Source organism: Saccostrea cucullata, unplaced genomic scaffold (genome assembly GCF_032062105.1).
Source record: "Saccostrea cucullata isolate Sc308-1 unplaced genomic scaffold, CSIRO_AGI_Scuc_v1 ctg461, whole genome shotgun sequence".
NCBI classification, from domain to species: Eukaryota; Metazoa; Mollusca; class Bivalvia; order Ostreida; family Ostreidae; genus Saccostrea; species Saccostrea cuccullata.
The window spans coordinates 199,418-222,290 of record NW_026927825.1 but is presented as its reverse complement, the minus strand read 5'-3'; the positions used below and the strand labels follow the sequence as shown (position 1 = coordinate 222,290).

The 22,873-nt window shown below is 34.1% G+C and overlaps 3 protein-coding genes across 3 annotated transcripts; 1 reads left to right on the top strand and 2 right to left on the bottom strand.

The window, feature by feature from the left end:
• Positions 1-2,108: 2,108 nt before the first annotated feature.
• On the bottom strand, positions 2,109-11,662 carry LOC134275574 (uncharacterized). The gene is made up of 5 exons (XM_062757842.1): positions 11,299-11,662; positions 8,420-8,552; positions 7,138-7,323; positions 5,387-5,584; positions 2,109-3,330 (listed from the first exon to the last, which is right to left on the bottom strand). The coding sequence occupies exons 1-5, from the start codon at positions 11,473-11,475 to the stop codon at positions 2,447-2,449; spliced, it is 1,578 nt and encodes a 525-aa protein (XP_062613826.1). The 5' UTR covers positions 11,476-11,662; the 3' UTR covers positions 2,109-2,446.
• Positions 11,663-13,259: 1,597 nt separating this feature from the next.
• On the bottom strand, positions 13,260-17,851 carry LOC134275567 (uncharacterized). Its single transcript, XM_062757836.1, has 5 exons — positions 17,590-17,851; positions 15,885-16,017; positions 14,853-15,041; positions 14,431-14,589; positions 13,260-14,281 (listed from the first exon to the last, which is right to left on the bottom strand). The coding sequence occupies exons 1-5, from the start codon at positions 17,791-17,793 to the stop codon at positions 13,365-13,367; spliced, it is 1,602 nt and encodes a 533-aa protein (XP_062613820.1). The 5' UTR covers positions 17,794-17,851; the 3' UTR covers positions 13,260-13,364.
• A 2,251-nt stretch (positions 17,852-20,102) lies between these two features.
• On the top strand, positions 20,103-22,857 carry LOC134275581 (glycosyl hydrolase YngK-like). The gene is made up of 3 exons (XM_062757847.1): positions 20,103-20,227; positions 20,718-20,776; positions 20,880-22,857. The coding sequence occupies exons 1-3, from the start codon at positions 20,169-20,171 to the stop codon at positions 22,295-22,297; spliced, it is 1,536 nt and encodes a 511-aa protein (XP_062613831.1). The 5' UTR covers positions 20,103-20,168; the 3' UTR covers positions 22,298-22,857.
• Positions 22,858-22,873: the final 16 nt, after the last annotated feature.

Below are 22,873 nucleotides of genomic sequence, written 5' to 3'. Positions count from 1 at the left end.
ATAATACTTCATAGTTTAATACATTTTAGGAATTCACAACATCACAGGAAGATGGAAAAATATTAATACACAAAAAAGGAATTCATAGCACCACTGGGAAAGCATCAAAGTAAGGACTTTGTTTTCTTCACAGTCTCTGTCTCTATAATAGTCTTGGAATACTATCACAACAGCAGAAAATTCTCTCATGGGCGGCTTATTATTAAAGTGATGCCCAGATAGATGAATATCTGCTGCAAGAAAAAGAAAGCAATGTTTATTAAAAATTAGACATTTATTGTTTTAATTGTCCGAGATTACCACGAACAAAACCTCAAGGCGTATGACGAAGATGTTTGGCACAATTAATTAATTGTTCGCTTTACGTTAATCATCCCTACAGCAAAGGTATATTATTAATGATTGTATAAATGAAGTTTTCATTTGGTAACCACATGTTGATTTTTTGAAACAATTAAACTTGATTCATCTTCTTTAAATGCTTAGTTTTATGTCAAGAAACGAAGGAATCTTATATGTCTTTGTTTATTTGCTGAAAATAAGCATTTAGGTTACGACATTTAATTTTTCCTACTTTATGAAATAATTTTTAAACAAATACTTGCCTCCAATTAATTTTTTTTTCCAAGAGACATGTTTTGTCGTTTTTACTGTTGATTCCTCCACGTGAAGTTCGAGCAGATATTTCTGTAGCATCCACGACACAGTCTACCATTGTATCGGAATAAAACGGGCACCTTGCATCCGGAACGAATCCTCAAATCCGGACATCGAAGGACAGGACAACCTCGATTCAAAAAAGTTTTGGAAATAACGGGACTCTTAGATCCACCTTTAATAACCATAGGAATCCTGTTCGAGGAAGAAAACAAAAATGGTGGGCGGGGCCTGCTAATAGGCTTCCGATTGACCATTGTCTTTAGATAACTGGGAAGTAAACTGTTTAATTTGGAAGGCGAGATTCTACGGTAAACTGGCAAAACGTTGGACCTAAATCCAGAATGTGACCCTGAAAAGAAAACAATGACATGTACATGTAAATACTTTATTTTTACCTAGTTTACATTCGGATATAGTTACATGTAGTAGAATTGAAAATTTAGAAAGAACACATTGTACATATGGCAAATACATGATTAAAAACTTCTGTCAGAAGGACAGAAGACTTTCAACAGTAAGAATTACAACTTTCTCTTGAAAGGTAAATGATGAAAGTAACAAAATGTTTGTCTAACTTAACTCATTCTTGAAACTAATATATTCAAAATTCAATTAAATAGGTGAAATTATTCATAACGCAAAAAAGAATATTGAATATCATTTATCCCTCAAGGTTAATAAATTAATTGATTACCTGAGGTTGGAATTGAAGAAGACACAAGACATAATAAAACCACACACCAGAGTGACATTGTGACAACTGGCTCTGTAAATGTTCAGGGATAAACTGCCTCTCTTTAAATACAATCCCTTATTAAACTATGTACGATACAACGTTAATAAATGTCAAGCTCTTAAGAAAATTAAAGAGCATGAGTGCAGTGATTGGTCAGATTTTGATTACGTCGCTTAAACTCCATAATGCTTAAATAAGATCCAGAGTTGATATCGCAGTAAAATCAAAGAAAATAAGTTTTTCCGTCATATTTCCCTATACTGGACATTCTACCTTTATTTCCTCACCATATAAATAATTTTCTCCCCAGACTGCCGAATGGTCAGCGACCATAAAAAATATAACGATACGGTGAGAAAGGTACAAAACAACAGGTTAAATCAGGAAATAGGCCTCGACATGCTGCCCTTCTCTCCCTCCCTCCCTCCCTCGCTCTTTCGCTGAGGTAATTTCCTCAAGTGACACAATAAAAAAGGAAGAAAAAACTATTTTTGTTTTTTTTTTCACGGACAATTTGGCTTTATCAAAATTAGGACAGAATTATTACCTTATAAACCAATATCCGTTTTATTGAATTGAATTCATTTTGAATGAAATAAAATCCTGTATTTGTAGGGGGGAAAGACAATGATTTACATAAATATTCAACCGATTAAAAAAGAAGATTTATTTTATTTCTATGATTGTAGAAATATATGTCAAAACATTAATGTGAATATAAGATTTATAGTCCACTTCAAAAATTATCATTTACAAACAAGAAATAGCAGGTAGTCATGCATCTAGAAACAAATAAAATAGGATAAATATGATATCAGTAAAAGTAAAGAAAGACACGCCATTTTTATTTACTGAAATCTTAACTTTTAAACTTCGCGTTTAATTTCTTTTTGTGCTGCTGTTAACAGAAGGAGTTGCTATCAGTTACAGTTAATTACAATGATCACATTATGAAATATTCATACATGAAGAACATGCATATATAAAAAAGAAAGAAAACATATGCGAGTAAAAGAAGGATTTCCGGTGCCGATATAGGATTTCAGTTCTTTATGATTTTGGTACGTGACCTTCTTTGATAAATTTTCTCAGTTTCAACACTTCAATCCTGGACATTCCAAAATCCGACGACATCAGTAAATCGTCCGATAAATCCATCAAAAGAGCGCCATCTACTGCCTGTTCTACAAACTTATCCACACAGTTAATTTTTAAAATCTTCAGCCAGTATGATACGTCTGAAATAGACATTGTCGGTAGGGCGCGCACGCGCTCTATGGCTTTATCTTTTGAATGGATATCTTTCGAGTTTGAATTTAACTGCCCAAACCTTGGTCCACTTTCACCGTCTTCGCTTCGAGCTTTCCTAAGTTTATGTAGCATGTGACCATCTGGTTTTTCGTTCTCTGCCTTCCTCAAACTTAAAAATTTCTTGGGTTTTGGCTTAGGGAGATCTGAAATAAGTATAGAAGCTTTCTGAAATTCCGGAGTAGGTGTAGTTTGTATTTTTGAGAAGTCATTGTTTTTTGACACCTCTGGTTTGTAATCTCTGGGTGTTGTAGCTGATTTTTGTTGCTCTGTCCCAGTTGAAGTATTCCAAAGTTCTCCGTTTAACAATGCCCTCCCTGTAACTGGGTCCCAGTTTACTTCATAAAGGTCACTTGTACTTTCACTTTTCTTTTTTGATGCACTTGTGAGTTTGGATTGACTTTCCGGGTTAGTGTCACATATCTGCTTGCCAGTTTTGGGGATCCAGATGATTTCATAATCAGTACGTTTCTTGTTATGTTTTTGTATTTCTTCGTACTTATGACTATCCCCTTGCTGGAAATCATCCGAGATTGCCACATAATTACACAAGACGGGGTGAGAGTCAGACAAAACAATATTTGGATTATATTCTTTATAGGGCGTAAAATCTACAAAAGGAGAAACAATAAATATTAGTTACTGAAAGTTAACGCAAATTAGAAAAAACAAATTTTGTACAAGTATGATGCTTATATTTCAAAACCTTTTGATTGATTGATTGTATATTGTTATACTTGTTATATTGTATTAATAAATATTTCACTTAATATATAGAGATGTCACCATATACCGGTGAAGAGCTTCAAATTTGACCTTTACTTAGCACTAACGGCCATTGATGATCGACTGACTAATCTTTATCATACCAACGTATACCGTGACACGGGGCCTTGGGTTTTTTTAAGGTCTGTTCCGAAGAACTCGCAACTTTCACTTCAATGTGCCGAGCGCATAACGAAAGGAACAGTTGCCAATTATCTCGTATCGACTTAGGCCAGTCGCTTCCGAGATTCGATCTCACAGCCTTCCATACAGGAAGCGAGTGCTCTGCTGACTTAGTATCATGACGAATCAGGTTGAATAATACATGTAAGCCTGTGGGTCATTCTTAAAAAATATATTCCAAGCTATATCATAAAATAGATGGAGATAACAAACAGTATCCAAGCTCAAACGTCCAACAAAGTGAAACAATACAAAATAGGAATGCGGAGCAAACACGAACTTCCAAAACATCCGAGGTTAGATCAGGTGCCATGGAGGAGTGAGCATCCCCTGCCGACCAGTCACATACGCCGTGTGCTCCATGTCATAATCGGGAAATAAGAGAAAGATCAGTTGTCAATTCAGTGTGTAAATAATGGACTAACAATTAGTATGAAAAAAATCAGTCTGCATTTGACTCAAAGATAAATTATATTTGCTGACAAGGTCATTTTATCTACCATACAACTTACGAAATGATGACCTTAAACGAGACTGCCGATATTCTTCTTTTTCAATAATTTACCTCGCTTTAGAAATACATAGAGCATGTTTCTTGCATATCGAATCAACTGAGAGATATAAACCCTGTATGCAGGTGATGAAGGTATATTGCTCCATAAGTAAGTAAGGATAGTTGATGATTGAAAAGTTAAAGTCATCACGTTTATCATAAGGCTTGGTTGCTAGATTACCATTAATGTCTTTTTCAAGTAAAATATCCAAATCAAAATTTATATATCAGATGATGATTTAGCATATGATGACGTCTATTTGTATTATTTCAGAGGTTTTTTTAAATATGTGTATTTTTACACTTCTCTTCAGACATTAATATGTTTTCATCAATAGAAGTTCAAAGGTACATTGCATATATGTAGATCGAAAGACTAAAAGTAGCTCTGCTTATAAATACACTTATCTTGATTTTATCTGCTTTTATATAACTCAAAAAACTTCTGATTTTGAAATATTTTTCTATATCTCTGTGGTTCGTTTTTTTAACCGTGTCATGATTTAAACAAAGCTTGAAACTTGTTCAATATACCGGTATAGTGCACTTTCGCATTAAGTATCTTTAATGGTCCGAATGTTTTCAAGATTTTATGTAAATATTTTAAAATAACTTCATTCTTGAAAGAGCTATGTGAATATCCAATGTAGAAATGCTTTATAAAAAGTAAGTTACATGTACATGTAGGTTGACATTGCCCATTGGCTCTCTCAAGAAGAAGCAGATGTCAAAAGTTACAACAAAGATGATAGGCAGATTTCACATACGTTCGCATAAGTTCTCATATAAAAAGAGCTGAACAATCTTTAAAATAGTGTTTTCCTAGCAATTTGTCTGGTGACAAAGTGAACATGTATTTTTAATAAAATCTTTTCTCTTTTCTTAATAGTCATTAGTAAAAAAAAAATGCTTTTCTTTCAGCAGAATGGGAATAAATGTAAAGTTACACAAAGAATAAAATAATCAAACATTTATGTTTAGCAACTTTTGTCAGTGAAATTCACTTGAGTATTTAGCACAGGAGAGCTAAATAAATTTAGTGATGTCCTTTTTATTCTGAATGTTTTATTGTTAAAAGTGACTTGCAGGCACGGTGGGGGTGCTTAAATTTATTTTATTAGCTTATTTGCTGTCGTAATTGAACATAGCATGCCACAATAATTAACCATATACCTATTTAGTTATAGTGTATGGTATGATAGACATTAGTGAATACATGCCTGAGTCCCCAGTGTCCGTTTGATGGGAGGCCAGGACATTAGATATGAGTCGGAGATACGTGGGCCACTCTCCTGGAACCCCCTCTATTCCTGTCACCACATTCAACGTGGGCCCACGGGAAATCTGCACCACTTCGTCACTAAGTTTAGTGACAGCTGCTAAGAAAACAGAAAACTGGATTTTTTTTTTCAAAAACATGTGCGATATATCTAGAAAAAAGACGTATTTTCGAACGTTCTGTTCATAAAAACAGATCATGAAAAAGGTTAGGTACCCGAGTGTCCATTTGTCTCAAGTGCTATAAACTATTACAGTATTTCATTTACAAACAAAGGAATCTTGTATCTTTTTGTGCAAAGAATGACATATAATATGTCTTCATTACAAGATTTGAACAGGACATGAGATATATGTTTTTCAATTTAATTTCATTCAAGACCATGTAATCATTGTATGATGTATCAACTTCCTCTTTTTTTGTAGACAATGAAGGCCAATGAACAACTGAATTGTATGACAATAGAGATAAGTTCAGTTTTTCTATCGTCGACTTTCCTTATGTAAGTAAGTAATATTACATAAAAACCTGCTAATAGTCTTTATGTCTCCCAACGTATTTGCTACTCGTGAGCTTGCTCTCATATGGGCAAGTTTAAAGCGAGGCATGCTATGCTACTCACTGATAGGTTGATGTTACAGGAAATTTTAAAAATCACGTTTAAAGTCAGCATTTCATAAATTTTATGATCGTTAAAATGACCTTGTAAGCAAATATAACCCTATCGTTGGGCCGTGTATAAGCTGACTTGTATCAAACCAATTGTTAAGGCCTTTGTTTTTATACTGAATAGACTACGGAAAATTCCGTCTACCCGATCAATATATTATTAGTTTAATGGATCACACGGCGGGTGTAACCAGTCAAGATCGGCGATACTTACTCCTCCCAGGCGCCTGATCCCATCTCTATAATTTCCCGGGGTCCGTGCTTAGTGCACTCTTCACATATCTATGGTCGATACAATGACCTTGTCAGCAAATACAATTTATCATTGAGTCAATTACTGACTGACGTATTTTAATGGTAATTGTTAGTCCATTATTTATACACTGAATTGACGACGGATTTTTTCCCGTTATTTCCGATCATGGCAAGAAGCACACGGCGGGTGTGACCGGTCGGCAGAGGATGCTCACTCCTCCATGGAACCTAATCCCACCTCTGATGTTTTTGAGGTCCGTGTTTGCTCTGTTCCTATTTTGTATTGTTTTATGGACTTTGATATTGAATACTGTTCGTTATCTCCATGTCCTTCATATCTGTATCGTTAATATATTTTTTTTAGTTTTGTATAGATCACTGTTCGTTATGTCTTCAGATCACATTTCCCCACAGAGTAGGTTCATGGAAAGGAAAATAATTATGCAAAATAACTTTGAACTAAAATATTAGGGTTAGGATGGATATTATAGAGCACTTTTAAGTCAGACATGTAATTCGGAAGAATGAACTCACATCGTTCCTCCAATAGGAAGAATAGAAAAAGAGACCAAATATGAATTATATGTTTATCTGTCAAATTATAGGTAAAATCTTACGAGAATGAGATGAACAAGTTGATTTATATTACAGGAATATTCCACCCAGATTGTAATAATTAATTTTAAAAGAATGTTTCGTGCGTTGATTAACAATGAGCTTGATATATACCTTCAGTGATAGGATTTCCGAGTAGATACGTTTCTTCGTGAGTTCCCCTCAGACGGAGTACTATAGTTTCCTTAATCTTTTTGTTTTCACTCAATTTAATCCGGAAATTACATTGGGGAGATACCATGACATCACAGGGGAATGTGTGCAAGTCTGAAAGTTCTTCCATGGTGTAATCAGTTGAATCTTTTAAACAGTAAAATGAAAATAATAATTCAATTCAATGTTATTTTTAGAATTGAAAAGGTTTGTAATGCATATAAATCATACTATTTCCATAAATTGCATGCATCATCTGATTAATTGGTCTATAGGCATTAATTGACAGAAAAGAAAACAAAATTCTGTGAATCGTTTATCAGAAAGAAATATTCTATCTCGCCCCTTATAATCTCCTTTAAGAGCTTTTATTCTTGGCAATACAAAATTGAAGGACATAGTCTGCTTTCGATAAGTGCCAAATTTGAAAGTTTGTGTGAACTTTAAAAATGTTTTGCATTGATGAGGTTTAATGAAAAAATATTTCTTGTATATGTTAAAGATATAATGGTATGAAGTATTATTTTCGGTAATGGAAATCATTGTGATCTTACAGTCAATTTGCCACATAGTTTATATCGTTGACACGAGTATCAAACTTATTCAATTGAGGCTCAGAGTTTTAGATTTTTTACTCTTGTATTTAAAAAAAAGATTTGTGATACTCATACTGAGAAGAAAGAGTATTGAACTAGGGTCAAAAAGTTAAAGGTGAACGACAGTAAGTGTTATTTATAAATTAATTAACACGGTTTAGTGAGGGAATATCAATGTTGTGCAATCCTTGAATACTGTAAAGGCAATGAAAAGAGGAAGTTAACGATTGTTTAAATAGGTAGGACGTTTCCACCTTAATTTGGACTTTCACTAAGGCGTGGCATTCTCGGAGCTATGTAATTAGCGTCTGTCAAATGGCGAAAAGATTCTCCTTGGTTAAGAAATTAATAAGATCAGCAACTTTAAATTGTTGTTGACAACGATAAGACGACTTAAGCTCCACCTCTTTGCCGGACGAGACAACGTTATTGGTTATTCGATACACTAATTGGCATTTGCCTGAATTTCTATCCCATGTATATTTAAAAAGTGAAGGAAAGCTGTGTAAATTTCATAAGCTTATAATGAAACGTCGAGAATGCCACGCCTTGCTGAAAGTCCAAACTAAGGTGGAAATCGTCCTATCTGGGATAGCTTGCTCATCAAAGTAATGAACACAGAATTTAACAGCAATTATCATACCTACCGCTGTCACTTCCGGCCAGGCAGAATCGGGCTGGATGAGAGAGAGGAACCGAGATCGTCTTACATTTCTTCCCTCTTTTCATAACTTCAGCCTTCATTCTTTTTTCTCGACACACTTTGTGTACGAAAAAAGTCTAAAATGTAAAAAAGAAGCCAGATAACAATTACAGGACCAAAAAGGGTCCAGAGATCCTAGGAAGAGAAAACAAGTCATTTTTTTCCGGTCATACACTAACGAGAAAGAAATGCAACAATTGTAAGTAAAACGTAACGTTTATATGATAAATTTGTCTCCCTTTTTCTATTCTGCTGCTAACAGCCATACTCATATAGTAAATACTAGTATACAACATTAAAAGTCTAAATATTAACTGTAAATTATACTAATGTTTTTTTTTTTTTGGTTTTATCTTGTAATTTTAAGACTTTTTCTGTAGACTTAAATTGAAAATGTGTTATGATCTCTTTATCAATAGCTCTTTTTGTTTGACTAAGGGCTCAGGAAAAATAACCTATCAGGGAAGATTTGAAAGGATGCTTGCTTACCGTAAAAATTCCTCACGCAATTTACTGGATTCTAAAGACGGCCATCTGGGTAAAATTGTAAATCGATAACACGAAAAATGACGTAAATATATAAATCTATTCTATAAGACATGAGAGCCGTCCTGACCAAATTAAATTTTAAAATATAGACGTACATGAAGTTATAAAGAAAAAAATCATTTTGAAAAATAAAGATGCAATGTAAAAAAAATCAAATGAGTTTTAAAAACCACCTATCTCAATAGATAATCTACAAAAATTCAGAGAAAGGGAAATATTTGTTTGACAACTCAGGTGTATGTAATCATTCCAACAGGAAATTATTATAATTCGATGTAAAGAACATTAAGGGAAGCCAGACTGTTCTGAATTATTCGTCTATTTCAATTGTATCTAGAAGATCTTTCAAACCATATTCTGAAGATTACTTAAATGTCTTTCACGTAAACTTGTCCATAGTATGCATGTTATCGCTAAATAAATTGTGTAGTATTGTGGCGTATTACAGCCTCTTAAATGCAAAATAATTACACTGCCTTGCAAAACTATTTAACATATAAGTACCCATCTTTTGATGAAATATATTAGAAAAAACGAAGGGTATTCAAGATCAGACGTCCACTTAAACAATACAAATCAGGAGTAGAGCAAAAGTTGACTTCTAATTTACAGAGTTGGGATCAGGTGCTATTGAGGAGTGAGTATCCTCTGCCTATCTGTCAAACTTGCAGTGCCCTTCTTGTTATGATAAAAAAAAATTTAAAAATCCATCGAGAATTCAGTGTGTAAATAATGGCTAAACAATAACATGTGATGTAGTGAATAAAAAGTGAATCACCATTAGACCTGATGAATGATTGTATTTGCTGACAATGTCATTGTTTCGGCTTTATAACTTAAAAGAAATCAGATGACTTCAAATGAGAACATTGATATTTTCGTTTCAACATGTTTGTCAATAACGTACCTTGTTTTAGACACTGTTCATACGTAGAACATGCTCTTGCGTATCGAACCAACCGAGAGATATAAACCCTATATACAATGCGGGGTATATGCTGCATAGGTAAGGGGAGTTGACGAATGAAAGGTGAAAGTCATCACGTTTATCATAAAGCTTTGTTGTTAGATTTACCATTAATATCTTTTCAAGTAAAATATCCTGATATGAAACAGATGTATCATACCCTGTGCTATCTTTTATTTCAAGCTTAACGGGATATATCGTATCGACATATGAATGGAAATACTAGTACGCATTGTTAATCAACAATACGTTGTCCATAAATCCTAACGTCTATAGCTAGTTAAAGGCCACAGCAAGTGTTTTTTAACAATTTTGAACAAATTCTGCTTCATATGAATACAAAAACAGGTCTCCTAGTAACGGGACGCAAATGGTACCCATGGGATTTTTAACAGATAAAAAATCACATAGATATTGTCCACACACATATTTTAATATCAATTTTAGGGCGTTTGAGTATACATTCAGAATGCTTACTGATTTAAATATGGATAATCTCTTAACGTGTCAGTGTATGAAATAATACATTCAAGATGCAATATATTTCTGTTGTTGTGTCAATAATGTCAACATGCAAGCTAATTTAGTTGACATGCGATATCATTATGTCAACTTGAATGTTTGAATAATTGAGTCATATGGCAAGATATATATATAGCATCTTGCGTTTATAATGTGTGAAACTGAAATTATTGAACAAACTTATCAATATTAAAATAATATTTGCTTAAAGAATTAGCAAACAGCATGTTTACTTTATTATCTTTCATATTGACATTTTTATTAGCATGTTGAGCTACTTACTCTCCTTTATATGTTTATATGCTCTGATGGAAAACACAAGAATGCATGAAAGTCCTTTATATTATGCATTATTGAAATCATCTATTTGATGAAAGAAAATCAAAACATGAAAGATATATTATCAAAAAATATTACTAGTATTTAAAAGAATGCATTCCCTTTTATTAAGTTTTATTGCGTACATCTCTAGGATATGCATTGAATAAATATATCTTAGCATACTGTTTAACATTGATTTGCTCAAAGGTTCTAATAAACAAGCTTTTTAAAAAGATTTTTATACATAAATTATGGTATTTTCGATGCTAACATGAAATATTTGAAACTGAAATGATTACAGCTTTTAATGAGGAAATGTGTCCTATTTAGTAATTCAATACAGAGATATTTCAAGATTGAGTAACCGTAAAAATCGATCTTCTCAACGCAGGGAAGCGAAATATTAATAGAATAATTATATCTCTTTAGAAAATATCAAATTATATGTAGTATGATATAATTACCTGACTTTTCACAGGTGTGACTTTTGCGTTTCCTCCCTTTTCTTCGCCCTCCTTAATCCTTATAATTTGGGGAATGTTTTTCTTGTAGATCCGACTGAAGTCCTCCACTGATATTTCAATATCCGAAATGACAAAACTTTGACATTTTTGTCGACTTTTTGCAGTCGATAGATCCATGCTTTTTCTCCTTTCTCCTTACTGATAAGGAAGTTTGCAGTGAAATCTTTACATTGAATGCTTTAAAGTTTCATAACGCGCTTTCGTATTGGTTTTTAATAAACTGATCTTCCTGACTACTTGAAAAGGCGATGACTTGTACAAACATGAAAATTCATGTACTTTTAATTTATATAGCTGAAACGTACCATGAAGCCTTAGGGTGTTTGAAGAAAATCGTAAATTCCTTTTTGTTGACAGTTTTATTTTAGTTAGTTATATAACATTAGCAAACAGGAAGAAATTTAGTCATTTTTTAAATAATGTTGAGGCAATATATTTTCCCATAGAACAGATTTGTATATTTATTAGTTTCTTTGTGCAGAATTGCAAAAACACATGCTTTTAGTGTAGAATTTTATTTCAGGTGTTGCAGCAAAATACCATCCCATACCATGTCTTCGACCAAAAAGACATTTTATTCTTTAGATTTATTTCTATATATAAATTACTTTACAAAATGGAACTAAAAAACAAAAATACTGTGATAAAGTGTCATCATAATCTATTTCATTGATGGGAGACCCAGTGCCCAAGAAATCAAAACAGGCGGCTCGTTTACATATAGGAAAAGAGGTAAGAAATATTCAGTGGATGTTTATATAATCTTTCATACACATAATTTACACTAAACACGAAGAAATGTTGTTATTATTTCTCAAATAGGCACTAGACATAAATTTATGACGTTTTTGTCTTGAGAGTAAAAAGCAACCATTTTTTCCTTGAGGAAGTGGTTATCTTTGAGTGATTACGATGTGAAATGAAATTAGAAACCGTGGAGTAAGATAAGTGCTCAGCATTAACGTATCGATCAGTTAGAAGTGGATAAAGGAAGTAGCTAGGAAAGGTGGAAGAAGTAGATGGTGTTGAGTCTAGTGAGATTTCACAGAGGAGGTACTGTTTTAGTCAAGTACGTGTATGCAGACAGTGAATAAAGAGAACATACAATGGTGAATCAAATAATAAGAAATAAAGGTTAGCGCTAGATCCACGCACAGAACATCTGTCAATGGTGAATGTAACGTTTTCCCTTAACGTAAGAAATTGGTAAACAGAAAATTATGAAGTAAAGATCAAAAAGGGCAAGGTAGTAGTTAAAGTTTGGTTTAGAATTGAAGGTCCAATGGAAAAGATAAAAGTGCAATAAAAAGTGAATTGCTGAAGGTCTACTGAATTGAGTAATCGCCTCTAGAAAATCAGGAGTAAATCAGAGCAATGACCATCACTTAATCTATCGGGTATTAGGTTCAAATCGTTGTCAACAGTTAGTCTCAGGAGTATCTAATGGTTAATCTAGGAAAAATACTAGTAGTCAGTAAGGTAGTTTGGGAGTAGTCAGAAGTGTGTATTGAGAGCATTCAGTAAAGGTTGTCTATGGAGTAGTCAGTTACTGGTAAGTAGTTTGGTTTAAGTCTGTAGGTCTTTTGATTCCTGTCAACATTGGCACAGGCTCAGAGCCATGACATTCTATAGCGGATATGCAACAATTGTATTTGTACTCCTGAAGTATTAATCGGTGACTCTAACTAAAATATTAAATTAAACTGATCCTACTTTGAATTTATACAAATGAAATATCTCCGGAGTTATGAAACAGTCCTTAGTCAAAAGCAGGTTCCGTGTCATGTGTGAGACTAAAACAACTCAATTGAAATCTAGAGGTAAAACAAAATTTGGAATTTGCAGCTGTAAGGAGAGACAAACATTGTTAGAGAAGATAAAAACTTGTGTATTCAATTGAATCATTCAATTTGTCATGATGGTTATGAGACGAAAGAGTTTTGAAGACGTTTTTGTAGATTTATTATGAGTGAAAGAAATTATTTTGCCAAGCACACTTTGAATGTTTACTGGCGAGGAATGTATCCTTCCGATATAAATTTTCGGAGTTTGATGGCATGAAAGCGAGACATTCCAAACTCCTTTTGCAAAATGCTATCATCAAGTTCAGAGAGGAGGACACCATCCACATCGTTTTCCTTGAAAGTGTCTGTGTACTGGTCCAGCTTCAGCACGCCTAACCAATACGTCACTTCCGACACGGACATAGTTGGGATCCGCATCTTACGTTCAGCAGCCATATCAGGCATCAAAAGCTCGTTGATCTCTTTGTTCCTGGAAGGTTTCTTCGGAATCGGTGGTAGATTGCTGGAATCTTTCGAACAGGTTGTTAAGGTTTGATTGCTCACAAAATTTGCGCTTGTACTTAGTACCCTTTCCAATTCATTTTTCATTTGAATCTGACTCCTCGACATTTGTGGTTCTTTTTCTCTATCTTTAAATTTCTGAATTCCCTTTGCTGAAATTTCATTTTCGTTTCTTTGAACCTCTGCTTTTTGTGTTTGTTGATTAGATATCTCATCTTCATTTCTAGGATATGTTAACTGGTTTTCCGTAGAACTTTCTATCTCTGTCTGAATAATTTTGGGAGGAGTTGGTAGCGGTCTTTCAGCATAACGTTTCTCCGTACTGGTATTAACAGGAAGAGACTTCGACAGTTGAGCTTCCTCCCACTTGATGTATCGAGCCTGTTTTGTCTCCTCTTCTGGTACAAAAACGCCGCTCTGTCTCTCCTTCACAACAGAACGGCCAATATTCGAATCCCAAATAATGTCATATATTCTGTCGGTCTGTTCCTTCTGTTGTAAATCTTCATAATGATGCCCCGTCTGTACACTGACAGCTGATAAACTTAAATAGGTCTCTGGGACAGCTCCCGAACTCTCAAAGGAATGTAATCCTGTTTTTCTGTAGATGGCAATATCTGAAATAATCATCGTTGCCATAGATCTATTAATATTTGACATAAAGCAATATCAACAACAATAACCAAGCTTTTAGTTTTAAAAAATGATGAAGAAAGCATCGAAGCCATTTCTCTACATTTATAATCTCGCTTGCTGAAAGTCTTACCTGAGTTTCCAAATTTTCCGGATTCGGGAAGTTTTGCCACAGACAGATTCTGTAGATATGATGACCAATTTGAGGGATAACCTAGAATATCCGTGACCAGTGACAGTCTTATTTCGTTCAGGTAAAAAGGCAGCAGCATTATTTCTTCGTAAATAGTGGCTATAAAAAGAAAATTATAAAATGCTATTGTGCGTAGGAAACCTAATTTTTTCCTGTTTTTTTTGGAATATAAATGATAGTTTTGATACCACATGTTGATATCATATTGACTTTAAGAGCTAATATTTTTCCTTATCATACATGTAAAATATCGCATCTGCAAACATTTTCATTATCATTACTTTTACAAAGATTTTTTTTTTAAACAAAATATTTTTAAGTCTCTGCCCTATATTTCCGGATCATTTTGTACAGCTATTTACTTTCAGTAAGGGGATTTCCAACCAAATACAATTCCTCATACGTCTTTTGTAGACTTAGACGGAGTTTGTCCGTTTCCATTCTTGTTCCCTCTACTGATACAAGATGGAATTGGTTGTTCGGTGAAAACCGGACAACACATGGTAGGCTGTACAAGCGCAGAATCTCAGCCAAAGGATATTCCTTAGTACCTATAAAAAGAGATATTTTTCAGATAAATTCAAGAAATATTGCATATTTAATTATGTCAGAGTTACAATGTACAGTATGTAACATAGTGGTCTTGGGATCTAGATCTGCTGAAGCATTTGAATGATTACCACGTTCTTTTGTTACTGGACATGCCTCCTTTTTTGCCTATATACACTATGTAACAATATTGTCTGATAGCCAAACCTGCCAATTAAGGAATTTCTGTTCGGTTTCTTGATGCGCCTCCCTTCCCCCAGTCCTCTTACAACTTTGTTTTGAAACTAGAAACTACTTCTTATGGCCACTGTGGTAACTAAAGTCTTAAATTGCTTAAATCAATAGTACCCTTCATTTAGAATTTTAAAAATTCAATGAACTCTCTACACCAGTTGAACATTTGAAATGAAATGAAAATTAATCAGAACAACTACTTGATACAAATAGAGCCAAATATCCATATGATACTTTTTATCCATTCTTAAAAATGTCAAGATATTCATTTTCATATTTGGTCCTTTGCCGTAATATAATAGTTTTATTAAAGCAATCATTATGGACTTTAACGTCACCAGCAATAATGTGTCAGGTAGGACTACATAGATATGAGGCAAGGAACAGTAATACGTGGAAGTACTCTGAAAATTAATAACATTTCAATGAACTCGAAACAATAGTCACCCAGGGTCTGCAATATCTGTTTCAACCTTAATATAATAATTATAGACGTTGGGGTCCTACTAACTACCGGGGTATTCATCGTTGGAATTTTATTAATTTCTACGGAAATCTTTGCTCTACAAACTCATGAAGCTCAAAAAGTTTTTCTGCACCAAAAAACTTACATTTTCCATGCTTTTCCACAACACAGAACCTGGCCCTGTAAGCCGTGGGTATAGAAATCTGACATTTCTCCTCCCCGGATATAATGTCAGCAACAACTCGCTGTTGTCTGCTTAACTTCTGAATGTATATTGCCTGAAAATACCAAGAGTTTCTTTTTTGTAGGTGAAAAACTTTCGTGTCCAATAAATCATTTGAAGAGAGAACAATTTATAAAAAAAAAAAAATCATTTGTTATTAATGGTTATTTAACTACCAAGCATTATGATAAACGTAATGGCTTAAACTTTTCAATCGTCAACTTCCCTAACCTTATGCGACAATATACCTTCATAGCCTGCATACGCAGTTTAATCTCTCAGTTGATTCGAGACCCAAAAGCGTTCTAGGAGGAACAATTTCTTAAACGAGGTAAATTATTGACAGTCATATTGTTGAAACAATGATATCAGCAGTCTCGTTTAGTTACCATTCCGTAAATTCTATGGTCGATACAATGACCTTGTCAGCAAATACAATTTGTCATTGAGTCAAATGCTGACTGATTTTTCCATACTGATTAATTGTTAGACCATTATATACACACTGAATTGTCGATGGATTTCCCGATCATGACAAGGAGCACGTGGCGGGTGTGACCGGTCGGCAGGGGATGCTCACTTCTCCTTGGCATCTGATCCCAACTCTCATATTTAAGAGGTCCGTGTTTGCTCTGCTCCAATTTTGTATTGTTTGATGGACGTTTGAGCTTAAATGCTGTTCGTTATTTCCATATATTTCATTGTTGTAATTTTGCTCTAGATCTGTTGAAGCATTTAAATGAAATTTTAAAATGACATATCCATTCTCTCGTTTATTATTGAACATAATAACTTACAGCATTTTCAAAGTTTTTATTAGATAATGATCACTAATATTAAATTTTCATATAGCTAGTTAAATGTGTGAGACTCGTGTGTATATTTTAAATTATGAAAATGTATTAAACGTGAAGAAAATGCCTTTTAAATTGATTCAGATAAGAAAGGGAAAAAAGGAATTGTCAATAAATGGGAAACATTTAGAAATAATCAACATATTTGTTTTTTTGGAACTGGGTAATCACTGATATATTTTTCGGGGGGGGGGGGGCTGGTTTTCGAGGTATGAATAGACCCACGAATTTATGTCCACCATGAAATATATATATATATATATTTCTTTTACAGATGTTACTACTCAACAATCCTCAGTCCTCGAAATGCCCATGAACCCATATTTTCCCCCAAACCATTAAAATTTGACCCCCACCAAAATATGTGATTTAACAGTAATTAATATTGACACTGTAATGAAGAAAGTACTATTTTAAAAAATCCATGTACAAAAATCGTTTTTTAAATGTATGAGATACTTAGCGAAAAAAATGAAAGTGTCAGTTATAATCAGTAATAATTTCGTCCTTATTGCATGTATGCTACGGGTTTCCATAATATTTAAAGAAATGTTTTGACACATTTGTTGCATAACGGCATTCCTTGAATTTTAAAATACTTCTTTACATTTGCTTTATCTCATTTTTACGACTTTTCTTTGCATGTTTTTTTTTCTTTTGTTTAATTGTTTCATTATTTCATCTAGTCATTTTCTGAACAACATGTAATTATTGATGTAACAAATTAAGGATTTTTATTTATCATTACAATTTAATTTATGCAAATGACATACCTGTTCTTTGCCGATCACCTCAATCCCAATGTCACCAAAGTACCCCTGGGTAACAATGCAAACACAAGGAAAAGTGGCGTGAAACTCGGAATAGAAGTCCTCTACAGTGTACTCCTTGTCGGACGCCACAAACCGCCACTTGTCTCTGGACGGCAGTGACGGGCGCCGCGGCGGTCTCAACTCTGGTCCATTCATATTCGTCATTCAGTTAACAATCCGGAAGTAAATAGTTATTGATTAAAAGATCACAGTGGTTCCAGACGATAAACAATATTGACCTTAATGTGTTAAATTGTTTGTATATAAAGTATGTATGTGTTATCTAACAGATAATGCCCTACACCTGTAAATGTGTCGCCTCAAATTTTATTTCTGCATATTCTAATACAGATTACTACTACTCGTATATCAAGATTGTTTTTGCAAATGTGAAAAGAGAAAGGACGAATTCGTTCCTTTCTCTTTTCAAATTTGCAAAAACAAACTCGCTTATTTACATAAGGGATAGCTTTAGATAAAAAAAAAGATATAATTTGTGGTACTTTCTGATTTCTTTTTATATCTTTTTTAAGTACGTCCTGGAATATCTATAAACACAGAGAGTTGAATCAGGTGCCTAGGGGGATTATTCATTCCCTGTCGGCCAGTCACACCTGCCTTCATATTAAGATGATTTACGGATTTGAATTTAGATGGCAAGGGCCAATTAACAGATAAATTTTATGACAAAACGAGATGATTCAAGTTTTTCAATTATCGTTATTTTTTCTTGTCTTTGTAGTAATATTCCACGATAGCCTGCTTAAGATTTGTAACTATGTTTCCAAACTTATATGCTACTCAAGAGCTTGCTATGAGTACGGTCAATTTTTAAACCGAGGCTTGCTACTACCGGATACGTTGACAAGGATTTCAACAAAACTCATTAAAAGTCAGCATTTGGTGAATTCTATGGTCGTTATAATGGCTTTTTTAGCAGCTTGAACCTACATGTATCGTTGGATCCTAATGTAAAACTTATGTACAGCGAGCACGCTTATAATAAATAAAAGCTTACAGCGAAGTGATTTTCATTCATTGATTGGCACTTCTTTATAAACGGGTGATACTGTATCCAATACAACCTCCGGAATTACCAAGGATTCGTGTTTTATACCCTCTTCGCATATTTGTTGCGGTTTTAGATTTTTTTTAATATCGATCACTGTTCGTTTTCTTTACTTTTTATATATTCAATTTACTAATGGGAATGAAAAAAATCCCAAAACGAAGTCGTTACACAAAATAGTAACGACATTATTTGCCCGAAAGCATAATTTGACTCTCCATCAGAGTTACCGTTCCTTTAACGTGTCAATGAAATGAAGTAGTATGTTTGCGTGTGTATAAACTTGGAGAAATCTGCTATATTTATAGACCTTTCTTTCGTATATCATTCAGGGAGAAAATAAATATGAAATACTGCATACTTACTACACTTTTATGCAAAAATTGAAGTTTCAAACACTTGTATTATGTATCCAATTAATATTTTTACCAATATTTCTTAGGAAAACCATTTCCATTCTTACGTCGATCCGATAGATGTGTCAGATTCTGTGGTATCTTTTATCTCAGTCTCACCAGGATTTGCTTCATACTTGCATATTTTACTTGAAAAAGACGTTAATGGTAATCTAACAACCAAGCTCTATAATAAACGTGATGACTAACTTTTCTATCGTCAACTTCTCTTACTTATGCAGCAATATACCTTCATCCCCTGCATACGAAGTTTACATATCTTATTCTCAGTTGATTTGATTCGCAAGAGCATGCTCTACGTATGAATAATTTCTACAACGAGGTTAATTATTGACAAACAAAGCAGGCTCGTTTAAAAGTCATCATTTCGTAAGTTTTATGGTCGATACAATGACCTTATCAGCAAATACAATTTATCATTGAGTGAAATGCTGACTGACGTTTTTCATACTAATTGTCAGTCCATTATTTATACACTGAATTGATGACGGATTTTTTCGTTATTTCCCGTTCATGACAAGGAGCACACGGTGGGAGTGAACGGTCGGCAGAGGATGCTCACTCCTCCATGGCACCTGATCCCATCTCTGATGTTTGGGAGGTCCGTGTTTGCTCTGCTCTTATTTTGTATTGTTTTATGGACTTTTGATCTGGAACACTGTTCGTTTTCTTCATATGTTTCACTTTAATCTGTCGGTAAACACCAAGAAGCATTTCACCTGTATAGAGTTGTTGATCAGAGGCTCGTCAAAGAAAATTACAGTGACGTTCCTATCAATAATTAAATATACAAAAGTAAATGTACTTTGTCCTATTCTATATAATTATGAGTATGGATATATATAAAACAATTCAATTTTTTTTTATTATTATTTTGTTAATATGAAAATGAAGCTTTCAGCTATGACAGAATAAAATAAAATATATAATCCTGTTCACGCGCATTATGCGTTAACTTAAACATTCTATGTTTGTTTTGATTACCTGGTTTTAATACAAGGCCATTTCTACAATGCACTATCTAGTCTAAGAGCCTTATCTGATGATATCATACCATGGAATATTGTACGCGGTCTTCAACGGTTTACCTGGCAGTTGGAATACCCTATAGAATGTAAGTCTAATCTTTTGTCGCCGATATTCCTTGTACAAGTATATTCACTAAATATTTTCTTTCTTAACTAGAGAATATATCCAAAGATATCCCATATTATATAACAATGAAAAACAGTAAATTCGAATACGCATTTATTTATGGACAAAAAACAACCCCACATACTTCATTTGGTTTATTAAAAGAAAATTACAATTTCATTAATGTACAAACATATATTAATACATGTTAGGACAGCACTAAGAATGATTAATTATTAAACTTACTCAAAATTAATTGTGTACATTCATCAACTAATCGACGGAAATGCGTGCATGTTGTTGAATTCAAGATTAACACTCAAAATTCTCTATGAAATTGCCTCTTATCAACATAAACTAAGAACAGGAAGTAAATAAGGTCCCTTATGAGTTGGCATTGCTAATATTTATCACATTTAAGGAAGTAAAACCGTTTTAATAAATTTAGACATTATCACATTCCTTTTCAGAATGATGACCACTCTAATTATCCTTGTCCTCGGCTTTCACTTGGGCCAGGCAGTTCAAGGTTTGTTACTTAATACGATACAAACAAAAAAGTCCACTTTTCAAGAAAATAGCTGGTTTACATATTTTTAACAAAGTAATGCCGAGCCCGACTTTGTTTACAGATGGTTCCCTGTGGCCAGTACGAGAATTCCGTGGAGCCTGGATAGCAACAGTCGCCAACATAGACTGGCCTTCATCTCACTCCCTGACCACTGCCCAACAGAAAAACGAATTAGTAACCATGTTGGATAAACTCCAGGCAGACAACTTTAACGCCATTGTTTTACAGGTTAGAACTTCCGGTGATACTTTGTACAACTCTTCTTTAGAACCTTGGAGCTACTATCTGACGGGAAAACAGGGGAGAGCACCCAGTCCCTATTACGATCCCCTTGAATTCGCTGTGCAGGAAGCTCATAGAAGAAACATGGAAATCCACGCTTGGTTCAACCCTTACAGAGCTAGAAGTGGGAGTTCTTCGACATCTGGACTAGCACATAATCATATGGCACACAGATTTCCACAATATACTTACCCGTATGGACACAATCTATGGATGGACCCGGGGGCTAAAGTTGTTCAAGATTTTATTCTCTCTGTATTTAGGGATGTAGTATCTCGGTATGACATTGATGGTGTTCATATGGATGACTATTTTTACCCTTACCCGGTATCCGGTGTACCGTTTCCAGATTCTCACACTTATAGAGATTACATTTCAGGAGGTGGTCAGCTATCATTGGCGGATTGGAGGCGCGATAGTGTAAATACTCTTGTTCAAGGAATATATAATTCTGTAAGATCCATCAAATCCCATGTTAAGATTGGAATAAGTCCATTTGGCATCTGGAAATCTGGTCATCCTTCAACGATTCGCGGTCTGTCGAGTTATGACTCACTTTATGCAGATTCTAAAAAGTGGTTGGAGCTAGGGTGGGTAGACTACATGACTCCGCAGCTCTACTGGCAAGTAGATCCACCACAGCAAAGTTATCCTGTGCTGCTGGACTGGTGGCTTCAACAGAACAAGATGAATCGCCATGTGTATACCGGAAACTACGCAAGTGGAGTTGTGGCCAAATCGTGGTCAGTTAGCGAGTTAGAACGACAAGTAAGACTGTCACGTGATAGACGTGACCATCTTAGTCTAGGAAATGTTTTCTTCAGTGCAAAAATATTTTCGCATAATACTCATAATATTGCTAATACGTTCACTTCGGGGGAGTATTCAACGCCTGCTCTACAACCTGAAATGGCGTGGCTAACAGCGCCAGCACCACCAACTCCACAAAATGTCCACGCGAGTGTAGACTCTAAATTGCATTGGTCCTCAGATTCATCAAGGACAGTCAGATCCTGGGCAGTTTACACCTTTAAAGCTGATGTATGGGAACTATTGAAAGTGCTGGACAGAGACACATTACAGTTCAGCGTTCCTGCTGGGTACTACGCCATTAGGAGTGTAAATCGTCTGGGAAAAGAAAGCGAAGCTGTGGTTATTCATGTAAATGGTGTATCAGTCAGTATTGTTGGGAAATAGTTATAATATATTTATCGTAAATTTTCATATTTTTTAAAGAAAAAACATGAGTTAGAAATCATGATATCTTTTAACGTTTCATTTCTCTCCAAATGTTCTCATTTATGAATTCAAAAATAAATTGCAATATTACTGAAACAATGTATAAAATCTTATGTTTTTTGAATGCTGATTATCAATTTACTACAATCAAAATCATACAAATAACAATGTATATTTAAAAACTACAGTCAAAAAGTGAAAATACATGCCGGGTTGATCATGCGAATAAATGAGCATAAGAGCTACACCAGAAAAATTGTTAAGTAATCATAGATCTTGTTTCACAATATGCAAACGAGGAAACACATGTACTTCAAATAAAAAATAATCATAGAATGTTCAATAGATATGATATTTTTAAAACCAATTAACTCACAAATTTTCACCTGCAATGTAAAAATCTAATAAAAAAGGTAGTTTGTCATAGATGAAAATGTTTTTTGAAATGGTGTTTGACATTTAATATTATAAAGTATTAATATTCATGAACAAGGTTGTTTTCATGGCGGAAATGACATTTTTTAAAAAGGTCTT